The sequence below is a fragment of the Abramis brama genome (assembly GCF_963993115.1).
Source record: "Abramis brama genome assembly, chromosome: 7".
Classification (NCBI taxonomy): domain Eukaryota; kingdom Metazoa; phylum Chordata; class Actinopteri; order Cypriniformes; family Leuciscidae; genus Abramis; species Abramis brama.
This window is the reverse complement of record NC_139969.1, coordinates 37686564-37707940: the sequence shown is the minus strand read 5'-3', so window position 1 is coordinate 37707940 and position 21377 is coordinate 37686564. Positions and strand designations below refer to the sequence as shown.

Here is a 21377-nt window from a genome sequence, read left to right as displayed (position 1 = left end):
GGAAGAGAGAGTGCATGAAGCATATGGGTTACACTTATGGGATTTTATATTTCTTTTTTAGATTGACAGCAGTGGTGTAACTAAACACAGTGGGGGTTGGACAGTAGATTGTACTGCAAAAACAATAATGCAAGAACAATGCAACTGAAAAAAATAAAAATAAACAATACATACTTTATCTGTCTGAATTATTCTTTATGGTTGCAAATCGATTTAATCTACCATTTCTTAGCAAAAGGCTTTCTCTTTCCACTTGACTTCAGCCACCTCTCCACAGCTCTGCGTCATACTACTGAAGCTCTGGGCCTTCTGTTGAAATGTGGATCGTGTCTGAAAGGATGAGAGACATCTGAGTTTATTATCTTTTGGGCACTGAATGCTCTTTCACAGGTGGCAGAGCTGATTGGCAGAACAAGAAGAATCTGAACAAGAATATTTTGCATCTCATCTCTGTAGGGTTGCTTCAGCAGCAGTGTCCGGTACAGGTCCATGAAGATCACTAGACACTCGCCTTTTTTTAAACGTCTCTATTCCTTAGGGATTTCTTCAACTTGATGTCCAGATTGAACAATTTTCTCTCTGAACCATTCAGTGAGGACCTTCAACTCCTTGTTGCAGTTGTTTTCTCCCAGACAGCAAAATAGTGTCGGCCCAGATCTGGCCCACATCTGAGCCGTGTGGAATCCACATGCACCGGATCTGGGCTGACACTATGTTTCTGTCGGGTCTGTCATAGGGTCACTTGTCGTGGTTGATTATTGCTGCACATGCTGACATCACAGCTTGTGCATTGTGATCCCTTTTAACTCCAAGCTGGATATCCAATTTAGCATGAAGGTGTTTCTCACAGGTTGAACATGTATGTCTCAGATGGTCTCTTCAGACCATCAAAACAAACTCACCAGGAGTTTGTTTTCAGACACTTTGTGATACTCTCTTGGAGAGTGTTGGTTTTCGTGTAGTCATGACTGGTCAAACAGCTCTCAATTACAGCAACAGGCCTGCCATCTGAACAGTCTGATTAATGTTGCTGTCTCCTGCAGCACATCAGCCAGGAAATAACCAAATGCAACAAACCCTTTTTGAAAACCCTTTTCCCTCTATCAGCAATGCCAGCATTGTGACTGGTTTGGCCCAAATTCTCCATGTGAATGACAACAGCTGTACTGCCCAGATTGGCTCACAAGATGGTGGCTGTGTCTGAAATCGCCCTCTATTTGAGGGAACAGCCATCTGTTGTGGTGTCTGAAACCAGTGGATGCTATCGAGTACACTCATTCATTCCCATAAAGCACCACAATAACAAATGTACAACTGATGTAAGTGTATTCCCATAAGACATCGGCTAGCTTGGTAATGGTAAATTTGGTAAAATTTGGTAAAATATCTGAGTAATGGTGAGTGGGATTACTAAAAATAGCTTTTGCCAACCACTGCCTATCAACCAGTAATACAATTTTGCAAAAGGGATTTGGGAGGAAAATAATATTAGCAAGAGATTACTTTGGTGAAATCTCAAATAAGAGAAATGCTAACAAAAATCAAAAACAGCAGATAACTAAAACAGGGTAAAAAGACAATATTTTATTAGTTTAAACATACAGTTATCAGGATGCTTATCCATTCAAATTCAGTAACAAAAATCCAAATTCCAAGTAGCCTGAAAGAAAGATTCATACATATTTTTCAAAGAAATCTTTTGTCTTTTAAAAACAATTCCTGAATTGACTGTGACATCAGATTTAACCTTTCCCCTTTCTCAGAACCCCTTTATGAGACATTCAGCTAAACTAAATTTCAACATTTAATAATTAAAGCCTCAGCTGTAAAATATTTTTGCATTTTCTTTTTAACAATATTTGAAAGAAACATGATTATTATTATTTTTTTTCCATTTGTTTTTGACATTGTTTCGTTAAATGGAGTACTTCATATTATGAACTGAACTTTGGAAGTCATGTTGCATTTCATTGCACTGGCCTATTCAATTTAGAAATTGAATTTAAACTTCAAAGTATTTTCATTATTAAGGAATTTCAATAATGTAGCACAGAGATGAATTAGAAACAATGGATTTTTTTGTAGAAAAAAAATACATTAAATGTAAGAAACGTTTAAGCGCTTTAAATCATCATCTCACTATCCCCAATAAAGCGCTTAATACCTGAATTGGGCCTTAAATATAAATACATGGGGTTGTTTTATATATTCTGTTCCTCATTTCATTGAACACATTTAATTTGTATATCTATAAAACACTGCATGAATATTGTGAAGATCAGCATCCACCTTAGTGCTCTCCTCGAAATCTACATTTGTCCCGTTGTGTCTCTGTTCTACTAACTGATCTAGTATTTGTCGTCATCTACATCGCTGAGAGCTTCGCCGCCAGCGAGAGATACGCTCTGTGCCAATCTCTTCCGGAAGTGTCCGTTGGGCACCTGCCAGCCTACCCGTGACCTCGTGCGCATCGAGGCGCTGACCGTGTTCGCGCGGCCTAGGCTGGTGGCCACCGCTGCCTCAAAGGTGAGAGTTTCCATATGGGTAGCAGAATCCGGGCTGTGCTCATCATCTTGTAGGTTAAGGAAGGATTCAGAAGGATATCGGCGGGCGGATGAACCCACTTCAAAACGGGGGCTTTCCTGTTGTCTCCCTCTACCTTCCTGGTCTTCAGCGCCGTCATCCCATAAAGCAGTGCTACAGCACCCTAACATCTGCTGGACGGTTGGGTCATCGTCGTCATCATCAGCTTGTGATGAAGGTTGCGTGTGTAAAATTAAGGGTGAGTAGGAGATGTGAGGGCGTGAGCAGGTGGAGGTCTGGGACAGGCGACGCTTGCCGCTCGGCGTGCTGGACTCTGAGGTGGAGGGAACGGGGCTTTCTGAGCTGTTTCCCTGAGGAGAAATCAGATGTCAAGTATTTAGGACTATGATCCAATTTATGTCACATTTGAAGATGTAGCCAGACCACTACAAGTTAAGAGATTGTAAGATCAACACAATCAAACAATCAAACTTAAGATGGCAGATTTCTAGAGTTCTTCTGATTGAGCTGACGTTTCAAAAATGTCTTGGTCTGGATCTGAGTCTCATTAATTATGTTTCCATCCACCTATTTTTATGCAAATATTGGGATATCGCATAAAAAAATGCTGAATGGCATTGAAAAAAAAATGTGCTCATTTTTTTCACATTTTTCTTACAGATATTTTCTGCCAATTTCCCAGGAAGTGCTGAGTTTGTTCTCTTGAACACATACAGTAACATGTTTTATTCAGTTTTATGAAGTTAAATTCACAACTTAATGGATGGAAACATAGCTATTGCTCAGTTTCTCAACTTAAGATCTGGATATTGGCTTATGGTCTCTGACAAAACCAAAACATAGAAATAGCTACATGCAATTTAATTTGATCAAAAAACCCTTCAATTCTCTTCAGTTTTAATTCATGTTCTTGATTATTTGAGATCAAATAGTTATTTGTACAAGAGAATTTAGCATTGAGCAAATTGAAACTAAAAGTTGTTTTTTATATATTTCTACTGCTTACTTTATACTCCCTTCTTTACCCTAAACCTAACCATCAGACAAGTCTGTGCACAACACTACATTTAAAGCTAAACATAATCTGGCCCGTATATGAGAATTTTCACTAGTGAGGTTTCATTATCGAATATCATGAGTGAAATACTGAGTGAAATACTGCCATTCATTTACATAAGTGAGAGGAAAGTTGTTTTATTATTGGATTATTACTATTATTATTTTCAATAAATATATATAATTCATAAGTGACAGAATCAGATGTTTGTGTGAGCGAAACAGACATGTGAGACATTATGAGTCTCATCCACTCAAACTGATGAACCTAATAATTACTCAAAGGCCTATTATTTCGGTTTCTTGAAACTTATGCTTAAAATTATGCAAATAATCATTATTTAAATGTTTATTCAACTGACAGTCCTGGTTTAAACATATTTTCAAGATAATACAGATTTTAGCAACTTAATTCAAATGAGTTCTTTTACTCAGTTTCCATTAAAGCAAAACTTTGTGAGGGGGACCCTGTCAGTGCCTAAAATTAATCAGTAATGTTTCGATTAATTATTTTTCAAGCTTTTTATTTATATATCACATTAAAACAGCAAAATATATGTATTTACAGAAAAAAAAAACTTCTGTATTTTTTTGTATTTCCTATATTAAAACACATTAAACTTGACCAACAGCTGGAGTGCTCATGATAGCCACTAGAGCAGGGCTATTCAATTAGCTTCATTCGAGGGCCGGATTATCAAATTGAAAAGTTGAGGTGGGCCGGTGGGTTGGTTTGGGGGTTTAGCTTATTTATTGAAACATAACAGTATGCAGATATATAAAACCATAATAAATAAAAACTTGATAATTTACAGCTGTGTACAACTATTTTCCTTGGAAAAAATAAATACATTATACAAACTAGTAGCTGTTGGTGAGAAATAATAATTATTTTATTTATAATTGTTATGCTTAAATGAAAATATTCTGACAGTGAGACTTGTTAACCACAGGCTACTCACTCCCACTGTATAAAAAAAATGCCTAAACACAAGTTAAAAACTATACGCACCTTTACAAAGAAACTGACATAATTTCATAACAAACATTAATTATATATTCCTCTACCCACCTAATAAATCTAATGCAATATAAATCACTATATTTACTATTATACTATATAATATTATAATATTATAGTATATATATATATATATATATATATATATACACACTATTTATTTATTACTACATAGTATTCAATATAAATATTGCACATTTCTGCCCAACCCATGGTAAATTACTACAGTAAATTCATGATAAATGTTTGTAAGGGTGATTAGGGGATTTAAAGTGTTCTAATTTAGTTCATGCCACAATGTTTCTCCTGCTTTCCTCATCAGTCTTGTTAGGAATGTTGAGGCTGTTTCATCCGATTTAATACTAGGCAAGTTAAACCATCGAGTGATTTGTGGTTTGTAACAGAGAGGTTTCTGTCGAACTGAAACGCTTCCCACTGGTTTTCGCAACGGTGTTTAATATAGTGTCCGGGACCGGGAGTAAACGCAACTCCGTGCTGGGCCGTGTTGAAACAACTAGTGAAACAACTGAAAACATCGCTATTTGTTGTTATACTGTACTGAACGAGAAACCGCTTCAGATGATTCAGTGACGGAGCGGTCCGAATGAATCCGAATAGTTTTAGACCGTTATGCAAGCGCGTTTAGAAAGAATCAACCAAAAGAATGATTCATTCACGAATGATTGGTAGCCTATCGCTGGTTCAGTCGACATAAATTCGGGACACATATAATAACTGCTGAAATATTCGCACGTAAAACGTTTCTCAGGTCAATCGGAGCGAGTACCAAACTAAATTACCCGCACCGCCAGGAAAAGAGGAGGAGGGAGGTTGGTGCCGTCGGGCCGCATGGAGATGATTGGCGGGCCGCCAATTGAATAGCCCGGCACTAGAGGGTACAACACCCCAGACTATTGCCACATTCACGGACTCCATTACCCATAATCCAATAAACAGGCGGTCATACACAGTAAGCAGTCCAAATAATCACAGGGACACAGGCAAATAGGTAAGTCCAAGAACAGGCAGAGATCAAAACCATGAACACAGGAACAACAGACAGAATGCTCAGAATTGCAGTAGTAACAAAAAAAGACTTAGCGCAGAATGAGTGAGTGAACCTGGCTGTTATAGGGTGAGCTAATGAGGCTAATGAGATACAGCTGCAAACAATCATGGAAAATTTGAAAAACTGAGCAATGGATTATGGGTAATGGAGTCTGTGAATGTGGCAATAGTCTGGGGTGGAGTACGCTCTAGTGACTATCATGGGCACTCCAGCTGTTGGTCGTGACAAAACTGGTAATGAGAACAATTAAGTAAAATCAATGCATTCTCATCCTTGGACGTCACATACTGACCCTTGTGACATTTCGTCTACATCGAACGCACATGGCACCCTTTAGCGTCAATATGACACGCACAGGATATGGGTAGGTTTAGTTCTGGGGTAGGTTTAGGGTTAGACCGCTAGGAGGCGCCTTCTGGCTCATATCTATCTGCGTCTCATATTGACGATAAAGGGTGCCATGTGCGTTTGATGCAGACGAAATGTCAACAGCGTCAGTACTATGACGCCTTGGGATGAGAACGGGCTGGTAAAATGATATCCAAAATTTGGCAGTTTATTATCTAAAGCTAAAAAAACTTGAAGAGGAGACCATAATTTCTAAAATTACAGTTTTTACTCATAAATCTCCTCCAAATTTGTCGAATAATGAATATCTTCTAAGTCCTTCAAGCTATTACAGAGCTCGAGTTTAATAAATCCCCATGGTTGTAGATGGTTTAAACTCTGAATTCTATAAAACCTTCTCAGAAGAACTTGCTCCTTTTCTTTTAAATCTTTTCTTACAGTCTATTGAGTATGGGAAACTCCCGCCTACCCTGACACAAGGCCTAATTATCTTAATTCCCAAACCAAAAAATGACACTTTAATTTTAGACAATTGGCAACCAATTTACCTACTTAATAACGATTATAAAATGTTACCCTATATATTAGCTTCTAGAATTAAGGAAACTTTGGATTTTATTATCGATGACACACAGTCAGGTTTAATGCGTAATAGACACATTTAAAATAATATTCGCTTGGTATTAGACCTCGTTGATTACCCACATCCATACCCAGACGAGAGTTTCATTCTTTTCTTAGACTTCCATAAGGCCTTCGACACTGTTGAACATCATTTATTCGGCCCTAAAAAAAATTGGTTTTGGTGATTTCTTTATTAATTCCATCAAAACTTTCTATTCTAATGCAAATTCATAATGCTGCTGCGTAATGGCACCTCACCCAGACTCAAGTCGTGGTATCAGACAGGGATGCCCTATTTTCCCATATTTATTTTTACTTTGTTCACAACTTCTTGCAGATCACATTAAACAGAGCCCTAAGAGGTATCACTACTGCTGGCAGTGAAATTAACATTAGTCAATTGGCAGACGATACCACTCTTTTTTTGAAAGATGCAGGAGAAATTTTGCTTAAACTTATGTTTGCTTATATGTCAAGACACGTGTCAGTACGGAAAAAATACATTTTCCTCTAAAGTTGAATCCGCATATTACTGTCATGTTTACATTATATAATGATGCGCTCCTGAAATCATCTTTGAGAGCAAGGGGGCCCCCTGGTGGTTCAGAGGACTTGTGTTCTTTGCGAAGAGGGAGGGTCGGCACTGGATGCTCCCATTTAGTCACAAGACAAGAGCATCAGTGAGGTTGGGTAAAGGGGTCTTGCTCACAGTTCATGAAGTTCATCAACCCGTTTTCATTAACATGGCAGCTTTCATTGGCCAAGGACCTTACATGTCTGACTGACATGTAAAGCAACCAATTAACACAGCAACAGTTCATTTTGTTCTGCTGCATTTTTAGAGGGCATGGAAATGTAAAGTCGATGTGCCAACGATGACAGACTGGTGTACATCTAATAAATGACCCATTCAAGAATGTTGTGCAAGTTTACTGCAACAATGGAGCTGCAAACTTCAAATAAAGACTTGCACGTCTCCTTGAAATCCTGGAGAATTCTACTAATTGGATGAAAACTTCGAAACTCCCGAAGTGTTTCCCATTTTGTGTGCCAAACGCATCAGACGTTCAGCCAACGCACTAGAGGGTTGTCTGAGGCCGAGACTAGCTTTCGCATTACATCCATCAAATTTTTCATAGGAACCGTGCTCTGTTTCAGACTAAACTGCCTGTTTGAAAGCTCCTTAAGAAAATCATATCTGTATGGACCTTGCTTTGTGCATATTGATACTGTCATGCCGGAGGGGAAACGATGTTGCACACGATTTTGTAGAATTGTATTGTATGCTGTAGTTTGAATTAAGTCCTCACAGAAATTATTGGAATAACCAAACCATTGTTCAGAAGGGGATGTTCACATAAGTTTAGCCATTCTTGTATATCAGTCTATCTGAAATTTACTTTTGCAGTTTTTCCTCCATTTCAGTTACTAAAAAAACTACTAGTTTTGGTCTGGATGTGTGTCTTGGAAGATGTGATCTTGACTCTGAAATGTGGTAACTGGTTTCTATCAGAGTTAAACACATCTACCAGCTTTATCTTAATTTCATCTGGCCAGCAGGGGACAGCATTTGTAGCATAGTGTTGATTACAACATTCTCAGAAATCACAGGTTTTCCTTGTATTCTTGTTTCCATGTTTCTGGCTTTACATCGTCGTAAAGGTCCTTCAAGTAAACATCAAAGATAAGATGAAACTGTGATGCGAGTCACGCGAAAGAACCTTTACAAATATGCGTTTTGAGCTGTTTGTTTACCTGTCTGGTGACCCCATGTATGCGCTCCTCACTGGGAGAGCGGGAACGGGATTTTGAGTTGGAGTTATCTGGGGACAGTAAGAACCGTTGTTCTTTTGGTCGTCCCCGCACCTTTTCCATGTACTGTGTCTGGTCTGAGTGGGACACTGTAAATTGCAAAATAGATGTTATACATCACATAGTCCACACAGGTAAACTACAGCACTCAATAAGACTTAAAGCAAGGTTTTTTTAATTCTGGTTATTCACATCGGATTTGATATCTGACACTGAATGTTTTCTCATTAATGTGCTATTATACAGTATGTGCGAGAGAAAAGTTAAATGGCTCATATCATGAGGTATAATATTTTCGAATGCACTCTCAGAACTTCCTCCTCGTCACCTACAGTGCTTGACGTACAAGCATGCATAAAGCTCTTGTCTCTTGCATGGTGACTCATTGGTCAAGCGTTGGCTGGTGTATTCTAGAGTTATGCGGCGTCTTCTCACTCTACACGGGAAATGCAGTAACCAACCTGCAGCTTTGTAGCTCTTGTGTCTGGTTCTGAATGCATGTTCAGGTGGGCGATCTTCCCCCCACACGCCATTCAACCCTGATTCATCAACCTGTGAATCAGCATCACATTAGTCAATAGCTCGTCAGTTTATAAATCATTCACTCATTGTTCAGTATTTTAATTTGTACAAGTTGTAATACTATATGACACAGAATGTATCCCTGTCAACTATTTCAACGAACAAGACCTTTTTTTGTGTACCTGAGAGGCATCGTAGTCTTCACTGCTGTCTGTGCGCTGGGTCATGGGGTGCAATAACAGCTCCTGTGGTGAAATTGGGCTTAAAGCCACAAACCCTCCACTGGTCCTACAACACAGAACCACATCTTTAATACATACACAATATAGTTAATGGCTTGAAACCTCAAGGACCCATAATCAAGTCAACATGCAGTGCACATAACAGTATAGTTTATAGCATGCTATTGTAGGGCTCTATTGAAATCCATTTTATTTTTTCCCAAATGACGTTTTATTTTTTTACCTTTTGTTCCTGGTTAAATTTTTTTGGACTCCATTATAATGGTTATATTAAATTGTATTAATCAAAAAGCATGTTTAATTAATTGAAATCATGAAACTTTTACAATTTAACAACAATTACATCAAACATTACATATTTAGGGCCCTATGAAATATGTTTTAGTTTTTTCTCAAATTCTATTTTATTTGTACCAAATTTATTTGTTTTGTTTAATGGTTAAATTAAATTTTAGTAATAAAAAAGCATGTCTAATTAATTAAATTAATAAAAACAACAATTTATTAAGTTACACATTTTTTTTCCATTTCTATTCAATTATTTTTTTTATTCAGAAATTTTGTGTTATCTATTTTCATTTTTCTGGCAATCAAATGAAGGCATAAAACATTAATTTAACTCTTTCCACAACATCATTTTTGATCATTTTCACAAAAGTTTCATGCCCATATTTTGTTGTATGAATATCTGAATATGTAATATATCAGAAGAAAGAACATACCCTCTTCTTTTAAACAAACAAACATTTTATTCTAGCTTCATGCATTCCTTTTTTATCAACACTTGAATGTGGGTAAGTTTCATAAAAAAACATTTTGAGCAAAAAGCTGAGAAAATCTCGTTTTTATCAAAGATTACATCCAGATCGGATTCAGAACGATGATCAAAACATGGATGGAGTAGATCAAGTCCATCAACACTCGCAGGATGCTAACGACAGACGCTTCCCTGACAGGCTGGGGTGTGGTCTTAGATGGCCGTCCTGACCAAGGGGTCTGGAGAAGCTGTCATCTCGAATTGATGGCTGTATTTCTGACCCTGAAGTACTTCTTTCACCAGTTAAGGGGCTACCATGTCCTAGTGCGGGTGGACCACACTACAGTAGTCGGCTAAATAAAATCTCCAAGCCAGACTGCGTTCACGCCATTTGAACAAACTAGCACAGCAGGTTCTGCTTTGGGCTCAGGACACGTTCCTGTCCCTCAGGACGATTCACATTCCTGGAAGCACAAATGTGGGAGCAGATTTACTGTCCAAATGGGAGGTGACACTCAGGGATTAGAGGCAACATCCCGATGTAGTCAGTCAGATCTGGGAAAGATTTTACAAAGCAGAGGTGGACCTCTTCGCTTCACAGGAACGCGTAATGTCCACTTTACTTCTCGCTGACTCTTCCATCCTGACTCTTCTGTGGCCAGGGGAAGGCCTCACACGTGCTCCGCCTATTATTATTAGTTTTTGTTTAGATTATTCTTATTTTGTTCATTGGTTATTTTATTTATAAATGGATTTTGTTGTTTTCATGAAACAGTTGGCTGACAATAAATCACATTTAACCAGTCATTTTTGTCAAATAATTTTTATCCCATTCATTGTAAAATGGTCCACTCACTTTTAAATGTCTGGCCCTGCCACTGGTATACACTGGTATGGTTCAATTGTACGTTATTTTAAACATGACACTTCTTTGAAGCCAACAAAACTTACAGGGCTGATCCTGCGCTGTGAGATATCAGGGGCAGGGTAGAACTTCTCTGTAGAAAAGCAAAACATATTATTGTGAAATTATGAAAAAATGCAAAGCCTTTACGTACACACAAAATATACAAAACATATAACATCAAAATATGTTTAGAGAAAAATAATGTATTCTAACAAAACAATCACTAAAATGTATCCTCTTGACCTTTGTCATCACCTTATTAAAAACTTACCAAAAGAAGAAAGCATGATATGATGATGATTAATACAAATTTGTCTAAATGTGAACCCTGCAAAAAATAATAATGAAGTCATGTCAGCATACCTGGGCCTCTATCTGTAGCCTCAGCTTCTTAGCTTTGCTCTGCTTAAAGTAATCCATGATCATCATAGAAGCATAGATCTTTCCAACGGTCATGTCTGTGTCTGAAGATAGACACACACACACACACACACACACACACCTCTAGATTGTCATTATGAAAGTACAACAGATTAATTTACATCAACCAAACCAACCTTTGAGCAGATACGCCAGTTTCATGCTCATGACACTTTTAAAATGGAAAGATGTCATGTAATTCTTGTATATGGAAGTATATCTGCTCCTAGTTTGGTAACAGGTTTTGAACAAGGTAATTCTGGGCACAAATGCAGACAGACATTAATTATTCAGCCATTTTAAAAACTAAACAGAATGCTGGCTCATCAGAAGGCACATAAATCATGGCAGCTGGCAAATAAAGGAAGTCTCAAGACTCTGGAAGACTCTGATTTATTTATCATGTTTAGTGGGGGCAGAGCAATAACCTTGTATGCAGTTCTCTGTCATATAGCACAGCTGCGTTTTCTTTTCAATGATTTTTTTTTTTTTTTTTTTACGAAGGAATCCATTACTGGAGACAAACATAGCGGAGTGCAAAAAGACCTTTCAAACAAAAGTTAGAAGGTAGTCCAAGATGGTTAAGACCCAATCTGGAGAATACCAACTAAAGAGCAAGTACACAACTCTGAACACGTCAGATCCTCAATTACACTCTGTGTTTATACTGTCTGTCACTTGGTCCACGTTGTTTTTGTGATTTCTTTAGGAACGTTTGGATGCATGTCTGACTCCATCTATGCTCTAGGTTTATGTTAGGTTTACTATAGCCTCGCATATATAGCCTGTGCAGCTACTGATGCTAGTTTCTGTGAAGGGTATTGATGGTCTGCAGTTTCTGTTCAAGAGACCCCATTTGTATTATGCACCTGGGTTCTCTATGAAGGTACATTTCAAATTCTGACTGATTTTTAAATTGTAATTTTGGCCACCCCTAAAATGGTTCATACCATAAACATTACCTGAGCAGTGGAATAAAATACAATATAAAACCGTGCGCATTCAGGGACGTGCAATTATTGCATAAATGAAGAACATAATGCGTTTAAAATGCATATACACAGTTCAGTTGAACGATATAATTTGCCCTCTTTGTTGTTTATTCACAGAACAACAAGTTCCTGTAAAAAGGACTACCCAGAAGCCATACCGGCTTATAAATAGGGCCCTTCAAGACACATAATCAGCACTAATAACAACAAATAATAATCCACCCACCCAATACCCATCCACACCAACAACACCACCATTTCACCACAAAATATCCTCCCACCAGTCAGCATACATCACACATCTCATCCATCCCTCAAACAAAACCAATAATAGGGGTATTCAAACATCACAAAAAAGAAAATCAGATAAGTCAATAAAATATGAAACCTTCAGCCTTATGGTGTCTAACAAGCATAATGTTGTAACAATTTGTGTTTAAAATGCTTTTTAAATATATCAAAAGAAGGTAGTTCCTTTATAGAATTGTCAATCTCATTCCAGATCCCAGGACCCTTACATGCTATACTAAAACTAGTACACTTCATCTTACGCTTTTTCCCTCGTAATAGAGTTCTCCTTCTAGTGTTATGGTCATGCATACACGAGGTTACTGGAATGAGATGGCAAAGTGTTGGATGCAATTTATGAACTACATTATACATAATACAAGCATTTTGAAAACTATTGCACTCAGCGAGCTTCAAAAGCTTATACCTATAAAAAAGCGGACCAGAGGGAGCATCATAATTTGCCCATGATATAACACGTATAACTTTCTTCTGTAGAGTCAGCAGTTTTTCAAGATGTCTTGGATATGTGTTACACCATATAATATTACAATAATTTAGATGTGATTCAAAAAGTGACCGGTACAATGTTAGAAGAGCATCAAAAGGAAGATCATATCTTAATTTATAGAACAAACCAACATATTTTGACAATTCCTTTGTTAAAAACTCTATATGTTGTTTAAAGTTTAAGGACTCATCCAAATAAATTCCTAAGAATTTGATGTTCTCTACTCTTTCAATTACTTTATCATGTATTTTGATTTGTATACTTTCAATGTTTGTCCGACTTCTATTTGAACGAAATATAATAATGCTTTAATGCAGTTAAACTGAATGTTCGAAGCAAACTGTTTGTTGAAAATATCCACAACTTAACAACAACATTGAAATTGGAGTGCAGTTCATTGGTCAATCAATTGTGTATGATAGTTGTGTTAATTTCAATAATAGATGTTTGTGTGTGTGTGTATATATATATATATATATATATATATATATATATATATATATATATATATATATATATATTTATATTTATATATATATATATGTGTGTGTGTGTGTGTGTGCGCGCACCCGGAGTACAACTTCTATTACTATTTCACATTGCATCTGAGTCTCACCTTTGTTGATGGGTACCAGCAGGTCCAGAGTCTTTTGGGACAGGTGTGGCCAGGTGAAACTGATCTCCTTCTGCAATTCCATGTCCAACTGTAGCCGGTCCTCGCCCCCTAATAGGAAACATATGGTTTCAAATAAGAGATTAATATAATAGATTATTGAAAAACTTTTGAGAACCTGCATAGACTGTATCCTCATTAAAAATACAGGTAAGTTAAATCTTTCAGTCACTTATGTAGTGCTGGGATTTCTCCCCTATTCCTCTTCTGATTCAAAATGCTATTTTGTCATTTTGGAGCAATTTCACTTTCATTTTATGTAAAAGAGTGGCCAGGATATTCTTCAAATATTCAAATATTCTTGTGTTTGACAGATGCGTCTCATTCAGCGCCCTGAGTCTCAATTGCAAAATCCTTCCAGTGTGCATTGTAATGTTAGCACTAGGGTGGGAATCTTTAGGCAGATCCAATCCAAATCCGGATCACAATCCGATTCCAAAATGATTTTTGATCTACATTTTTTTTTCTTTGTATTAATTAGTTTACCGACCTTAAATCTTAAAGGGATACTCCACTTTTTTTGGAAATAGGCTCATTTTACAACTCCCCCAGAGTTAAACAGTTGAGTTTTACCGTTTTCGAATCCATTCAGCCGAACTCCGGGTCTGGCTGTACCACTTTTAGCATAGCTTAGCATAGATCATTGAATCGGACAGGACCATTAGCATCTCTCTCAAAAAAAATGACCAGAGAGTTTCGATATTTTTCCTATTTAAAACTTGACTCTTCTGTAGTTACATCGTGTACTAAGACCGACGGAAAATGTAAAGTTGCGATTTTCTAGGCTGATATGGCTAGGAACTATACTCTCATTCCTGCGTAATAATCAAGAAACTTTGCTGCCGTACCATGAGTCCAGCAGGCGTAATGATATGACGCAACGCCTGAAAATAGTCCCCAGCTCAGTAACTTCCAACGTGACCGGGACTAAGTTTTTATAACCTATTAGACCTATTTTCAGGCGCTGCGTCATATCATTACGCCTGCTGGACTCATGGTACGGCAGCAAAGTTTCTTGAGTTTCAAGTGGTACTGCCAGACCCGGAGATCGGCTGAATGGATCCGAAAACGGTAAAACTCAACTGTTTAACTCAGGGGGAGTTGTAAAATGAGCCTATTTCCAAAAAAAGTGGAGTATCCCTTTAAATTTATTTGTACATTTAATATTGAATTATAGATCTATTTTTAAACAATTCCAATTCAAAAAATTGATTAAAACTATTACAACAATGATGCCATCATGTTGCCGGAAATAGTCATCAGTGTACCAATGTATAGTGAGACAGGGTCCTTACCAGTGCCCGTATTTGTGCACACCTAGGGAACGGGATGAGACGTACCCATACAGGTGTGGAATAGTATGAGTGTGAGTAAAGGATGACAAAATTCTTATTTTTGGGAATACTATACTTTTTAAGCATAATTTCACAGTTCTGACCTCTAGCAATTTTTATCTCCAGTGCAGTGCGGATCAGAGACATCAGTGTGGATGTGAAGTGAACCGTCATGTCCTCATCAACTGGCATATTCATCAGCACCAGTCTCTGCCAATAGCAACACAGCATGGTTGCAAATGTTAAATATTTAAAATGCTCAGATATTTAAGAATTATTGGTACTTACATTTCATCAAGTATGCATCCTTAAATATAATTTGTTTTTCTCTGTATTTCAGTAGTACTCAGCAACTACAACTATTAAACAATGCAATGCATTAGTCAAGATAAAACTTTTCTACCTTGTAGGCAACTTTGGCAGGACACTTCTTTCCCAATCCAAGAGGTGGAGACATGTGGGTTAGCATCTCATACATGGCAGTGTAGTGAATACGGCCACTGGAGGGTAATAAAGCAGAGTTAATTCATGTGAGAATCACAGAAAATTAATGTTGGAAGCAAATGAAAAAAAAAAAAAAAAAAATTAAAATCTGACAAAACTGTTTTACATTTAATTTACAGAATGAAGAAATATTGTACATTGTTTCCTCTAAAATTCTAAATGTAAACACAGCAATATTCATTAAACAAATTTCATGATTAAAAACAGGTTTGTCATTCATTTCTCCAGAATGAAATGAACTGTCTTTGCCAGTAAATCACTGAATCATACATTCAACTGATTCACTCAAAAACACTGATTAATTCAGGAACAAAACACCACTGCTGTGTGTTGCCAACCCTGCTCCTGGAGAGATCCGTTCTAATCTCTAATGCACCAACAATTTTAACCAATACATTTTATGTCAAAAAGCTCTTCAGTTCCTCTTGCTGAAAAGAAACCAATGCTGCCACCACCATATATGACTGTGTGGATGGTGATAGCTGTGTTTTGGACTCTATTCATTTGGTGCGAAACACAGCACTTTGTTTTCAGGCCAAAGAGCTCAGCATTACTATTACCAGATCATACATTTTTCCTCTTATACTGTAAAACTTCAGGAATGAGTTAAATTCAGCCAATGCTACATATGAAGTTAAATGAGTTCATGGACACTAATGCGATCATTATGATAGTGAAATATGAGGGGTATGTTTACAGCAATAGAACATTCATATTTGTATACACATTTTTTTTTTTTCATTAAAACACCTCATATATCTAAAAATGCACAACAAAAGCTGCAGCAAAATATCAAGGTTTAAAATTAATAAATAACTTTTCTACCCTATCACTGTTTTATAGCCTTCTACAAAAAAAAAAAAAAAAAAAAAAAAAATCCCACAAATGTCCATAGAAACCAAAGACACTCTTAACATTAATGCTTATTCAGAGCACTTTCTCTTTTTTATTATTTGTACACCTGTATCTTTGCAGAATATCAAGAGGAACAAACATTTCCCTATACTAGGGATGTGCCTATATAATTGTGATCATTGCGAATTGCAAAATCATTAAAATATATTTTTTCCTCCCATCTTATATTTTTTTTTTCATCACCATGTACTTTTATGAGCTCCATAGAATGCGTAATTTCCTTTACGAACAAAGAATTTGGCTTTGGGCACATCGCTACCATATACTCTTCTATTACCATTAATACGATTAATTCTTAATACCTATGTTTATTGCCTTCAGCATCATTAAACAAATACAATAATCAATAAACATTTTGGCAGCTTATAAGAATACTAAAATAAAATAAAATACAAATAAGTAAAAATACAAGTAATGAATACAAAAATAAGCTGAAATGACAAATGGAAAAAAAATTGAGTTAAAAACTACAGTAACTACAGTTTTACAGTACTGTAAAATAGTGAGTGAATTCCTTCTTCCTACTGTACTATTATAAGAAAGTGAACTTAAACTCAGTAAGTAAACTTGTTCAAAATCAGTAAACTCAGCTATGCCAATTTTTTTTACATGGAATGTTATTACATTTATTACCTTCAATTGCCCTTGGCATAAAGTGTAGAGAAATTCACATTAAACTGAAACCATCAGAATAAGACAACAACAAAAGGCTGGCTAACGGTCTTTACCTATCAATGACTAGCTAGTAAGCAAGCAGCAACAAAGTTCAAGTCTCTGACTGTAAACACAAACTTAGAGTTAACTACTTTGTAGGTGTCTTCAAGACTTGATTAATCAATTCTTTTTTTTTTTTCAAGTTGACAACTTCAAATTAATTAGGGCTGCAACGACTACTCAATAATGAAAACAGTCAACAATGTTTTTATTATTCATTTGCCAAGTCTTATTGATGTGCATACTGAACCTTTGTCAGTATCTATGTTTCCATCTAAAGTTGCGAATTTAACTTATGCGCAAAATTGGTTATTCCCAGTTATCCCATAACATTCTCTGTTAAGGCAGGGAAACGAGGGATTTATTTGGTAAATGTTTTTCCATTGTAGTTTAAGTGCAAAAAAATGTATCTGCCTTAATTTAGTACATACGGGTTATTTTATGTGCATTCTTTGAATTTATGTGCAATATTACAAAATGCTCGTAAAAATAGGTGGATAGAAACATACTTGATGTGCTTTGCATTGAAAACACGTCTCTATGAAAAAAAGTTTGAAAAATTGCCAAAGTGTCCTCAAAAAATCATATATATTTTTATATGTAAAAGATGATTTTCAAGGTCAAGTGATTGTTAAGAGTCAGCCAGATGGAAAGTAACTTAGAAAGGAGGCTAAATAATTAATTTATTAAAATATTTATTGCTGGACAAAGGGTAATAAGGGTGTCAAGTCAAGTCACCTTTATTTATATAGTGCTTTATACAAAAGATATTGTTTCAAAGCAGCTTTGCAGGAATAAATAGGAAAATAAAGATTAAATGATGCCAAAAAAGTTCAATTCTGCTGTAAAGCAGCCTTAAAAAGAAAATAGTGTCATTGTTCAGCTGAGGTCAGTTCAGTGTTGATTCAGTTTTGTTCAATAACTGTGTGAAGCTGAAATTAATTCAATTCAGTTATAAAACAGCTCTGTAGAAAACAATTCGGATGTGCTGGAGGAGACTTTACAGAGTGCTGGACTCTTGCATTGTCAATACAAGATCTTGACCAAACACTGATGGACCTCTTGATGGAAATAACACCACAACATTTATTTTAAAAGAAAATGAAATAATTACATTGTCATACATATTCATCCCTTAACTCAGTACTTAGTTGAAGCACCTTTACAGCCTCAAGTCTTTTTTGGTTATGATCCGACAAGCTTTGCATTGCATTCTGCGTTTGGGGATTTTTTGCTATTATTCTCGGCAGATTATCTGAAGCTCTGTCAGGTTGGATGGGGACTGTTGGTGGACAGCCCTTTTAAGGTTTCTCCAAAGATGTTTGATTGGGTTCAAGTCCAGGCTCTGGCTGGGCCACTCAATGACATTCACAGAGTTGTCCATAAGCCACTCTTGCATTGTCTTAGCTGTGTGCTTAGGGTCATAGTCCTTTTGGAAGGTGGACCTTCTGCCCAGTCCGAGTTTCTGAATGCTCTGGACCAGGTTTTCATTAAGGTTATCTCTATATCTTGCTCTGTTGAGCTTTCCGTCTACCCTGACGAGTCATCCAGTCCCAGCCGCTAAAAAACACCCCCACAGCATGATGCTGCCACCACACTTAACCATTGGGATGGGATTGTGCAGGTGATGAGCAGTGCCTGGTTTCCTCCAGACATGACACTTGTAACTGAGGTTCATCAGACCAGAGAGTCTTGGTTCTCACAGTCCTTTAGTTGTTTTTTGCAAATTCCAAGTGTTGCAGTGATGTTTGTCCTTCTTTCTCCCGTCTCCATATATGATCATGGAGTTCAACCAGAGTGACCTACTTCGTCACCACTCTTACGGGTCTCAAGACTCTTCTCCATTGATTGCTCAGTTTGGCCAGTTCTAGGAAGAGTCCTGTTTGTTCAGAACTTCTTCCATTAAGGATTATGGAGGCTACCTACTTCTGTGAACCGTCAATGCAGCAGAATTTCTTTTGTAGTCGTCTCCAGATTTGTGAATTGACACAATCCTGTGCTTGAGCTCTGCAAGCTGTTCCTTTGACCTGATGGCTTGGTTTTTGCTCTTACATGCATTTTATGGCGCTTTTCCACTGCATGGTATGGCTCGGCTCGCTTTACTTTGACTCGGTTTGCTTTTCCGCTGCATATTAGCTCCGCTTCAAAGTGGGTGGGATTATAGACTGATCGTTATAGTTGCGTCAAATCCAAATGACGCAAATCCAATGATGCTGGTAGTGATGATTCTCTCTGACCAATCAGTGATCTGCAGTATTCACACGTCACATTTTAGTATTGGTATGGCTCGCTTGGAACCTCAACTGAAGTGGTACTAAAAAAAGTACCAGGTACTAGGTACTGTAGAAAACCCCCCAAAAGAGAGCTGTACCGAACCATACCATGCAGTGGAAAAGCGCCATTAGCTGTTATTGACAGGTGTGTGCCTTTCAAAATCATGTCCAATCAATTGAATTTGCCACAGGGTAACTCAAGTCAAAGTGCAGAAACATTTCAAAGATGATCCAGCGAAATTAGAATGCTCCTGAGCTACATTGCAAGTGTCCCAGATAAGGGTATGAATACTTATGCAATGTAATTATTTCAGTTTCTTATTTTTTTATATAAATTTGCAAAGTTATCACAAATCTGTTTTTTGCTTTGCCATTATGGTGTATGGAGTGTAGATTCATGTGAAACAAATTAAGGGGTACAAATACTTTTGCAAGGCACTGTATTGGTGTCCAAACCACTTTTAATGCAGGATGGATTCTGATTGGCTGCCAATGTTTGTATTGTTCATCAGCTGGGAAAAAAAAGGTTCTGAAAGTGATTCCAATTATATTGTTTATCTGTGTCACTATTATTACAGTTGTGGTGTGGACTCTGCTTTTCTTTTCTTTTTAGAACGAAATTATATCTTTATCGCTATAGATTTCGTCCTTGGTGTAAACAGAGCTTAAGTTCTGAAAACAAATTCCATCAGACAGATACGCAGCACACTAGGTCAGTTTAGATTGAGGCACTGGCTAGTTTAGATTTCTATCTGCAATCTAGTCAAACAGAGTTCAGTGGCACATTCCTGCATAACATTCTGGTTCTTACCAGAGATGTTATCTTATCTTCCCTTTTGCCACATAATGTACTGTATAGCATAGCCTACATCCATAGTTTTAATAGCCCTCATTTTGCAGTTGGAAGAAAACATAAGGCAGGATGCCAAATGTATTTAAAGTAAATATATATATATATATATAAATATCCAATTTCTTTTGTCCAATTAATCAAACAAACAAGTAGTCAACAGGACAATTGATTATCAGAAAATAAAAATCCTTAGTTGCAGCCCTAACATTAATACACGTTGTTTTATACATGCTAACACCACAAATAAGGATGTTAGGGTAGGCACGTACAAACCCACCTTTCTTTGAACAATCGAGGCCCTGTCTTCCTTAATGCGCCTTTTCATCTGACATGACATCATCCTTCCCTTGAAAGCCTGTAAACAGAAGGATGTGGCCTTCAGCTTTACTTACAGGGGACACCTATTTGCTCAAAGTCATCCACTGGCTTTGCTAAATTTGAGTAATTCCATCTAAATTCCAGTCTTGGAGAATGCAACTATAACTGCAAGATCTTCTTTCATTAGCCTAAAATAATTTTAGACTTTCTAAGCATCGACATTCTGATGTGTAATAATTTTCACTTGAGGCCAGTCTAAATAAACAGCTCAAGCAAGTCCTGATTGCACAAAGCAATACAGCTTAGTTTGTGTTCCGGCAGCGCATAGGAATCCAAGGCCCCATCTGAGAATTTCAACAAATTTCACCACCACAAAACTGAAAACATCTGCCTGTGTCCAAAGCAGTGAGAAATGTAGCCAAATGTTCTTTGCAAACTATTCAACTTAATTTGATTCAAGCACCAAAAAATTAAGCCGTCACTACAGTCGCAAACAACCATTGAAGCTGAACATCTACCAAAATATAACGACAGATCCACTCCTCCATGGGTTCTGCTTGAGGTTTCATCCTATATGTCCATTTCATGCAAGTTCTATCCTTTTTTATGTAAGTTTTCCTTGCCCAGGACTTACACTTGGAGGGTGAAGACCTAGGATTTTTGCATATTCCCAACTACTG

At 37.0% G+C, this 21377-nt stretch overlaps 1 protein-coding gene across 1 annotated transcript in view; it reads right to left on the bottom strand.

Annotated features, from left to right (window-relative positions):
- Positions 1 to 1564: 1564 nt before the first annotated feature.
- The window catches only part of cacna1eb (calcium channel, voltage-dependent, R type, alpha 1E subunit b), a gene marked incomplete at its 5' end in the record, with an annotated part of 88373 nt that continues 68560 nt past the window's right edge, over positions 1565 to 21377 (bottom strand). Inside the window, 9 exons of the mRNA XM_084119589.1 lie at positions 1565 to 2894; positions 8418 to 8563; positions 8936 to 9026; positions 9179 to 9284; positions 10947 to 10993; positions 11266 to 11366; positions 13730 to 13837; positions 15225 to 15330; positions 15524 to 15620. Coding sequence (XP_083975715.1) covers positions 2349 to 2894; positions 8418 to 8563; positions 8936 to 9026; positions 9179 to 9284; positions 10947 to 10993; positions 11266 to 11366; positions 13730 to 13837; positions 15225 to 15330; positions 15524 to 15620 — 1348 coding nt within the window. The 3' untranslated portion in view covers positions 1565 to 2348. The remainder of the gene's footprint in view (positions 2895 to 8417; positions 8564 to 8935; positions 9027 to 9178; positions 9285 to 10946; positions 10994 to 11265; positions 11367 to 13729; positions 13838 to 15224; positions 15331 to 15523; positions 15621 to 21377) is intronic.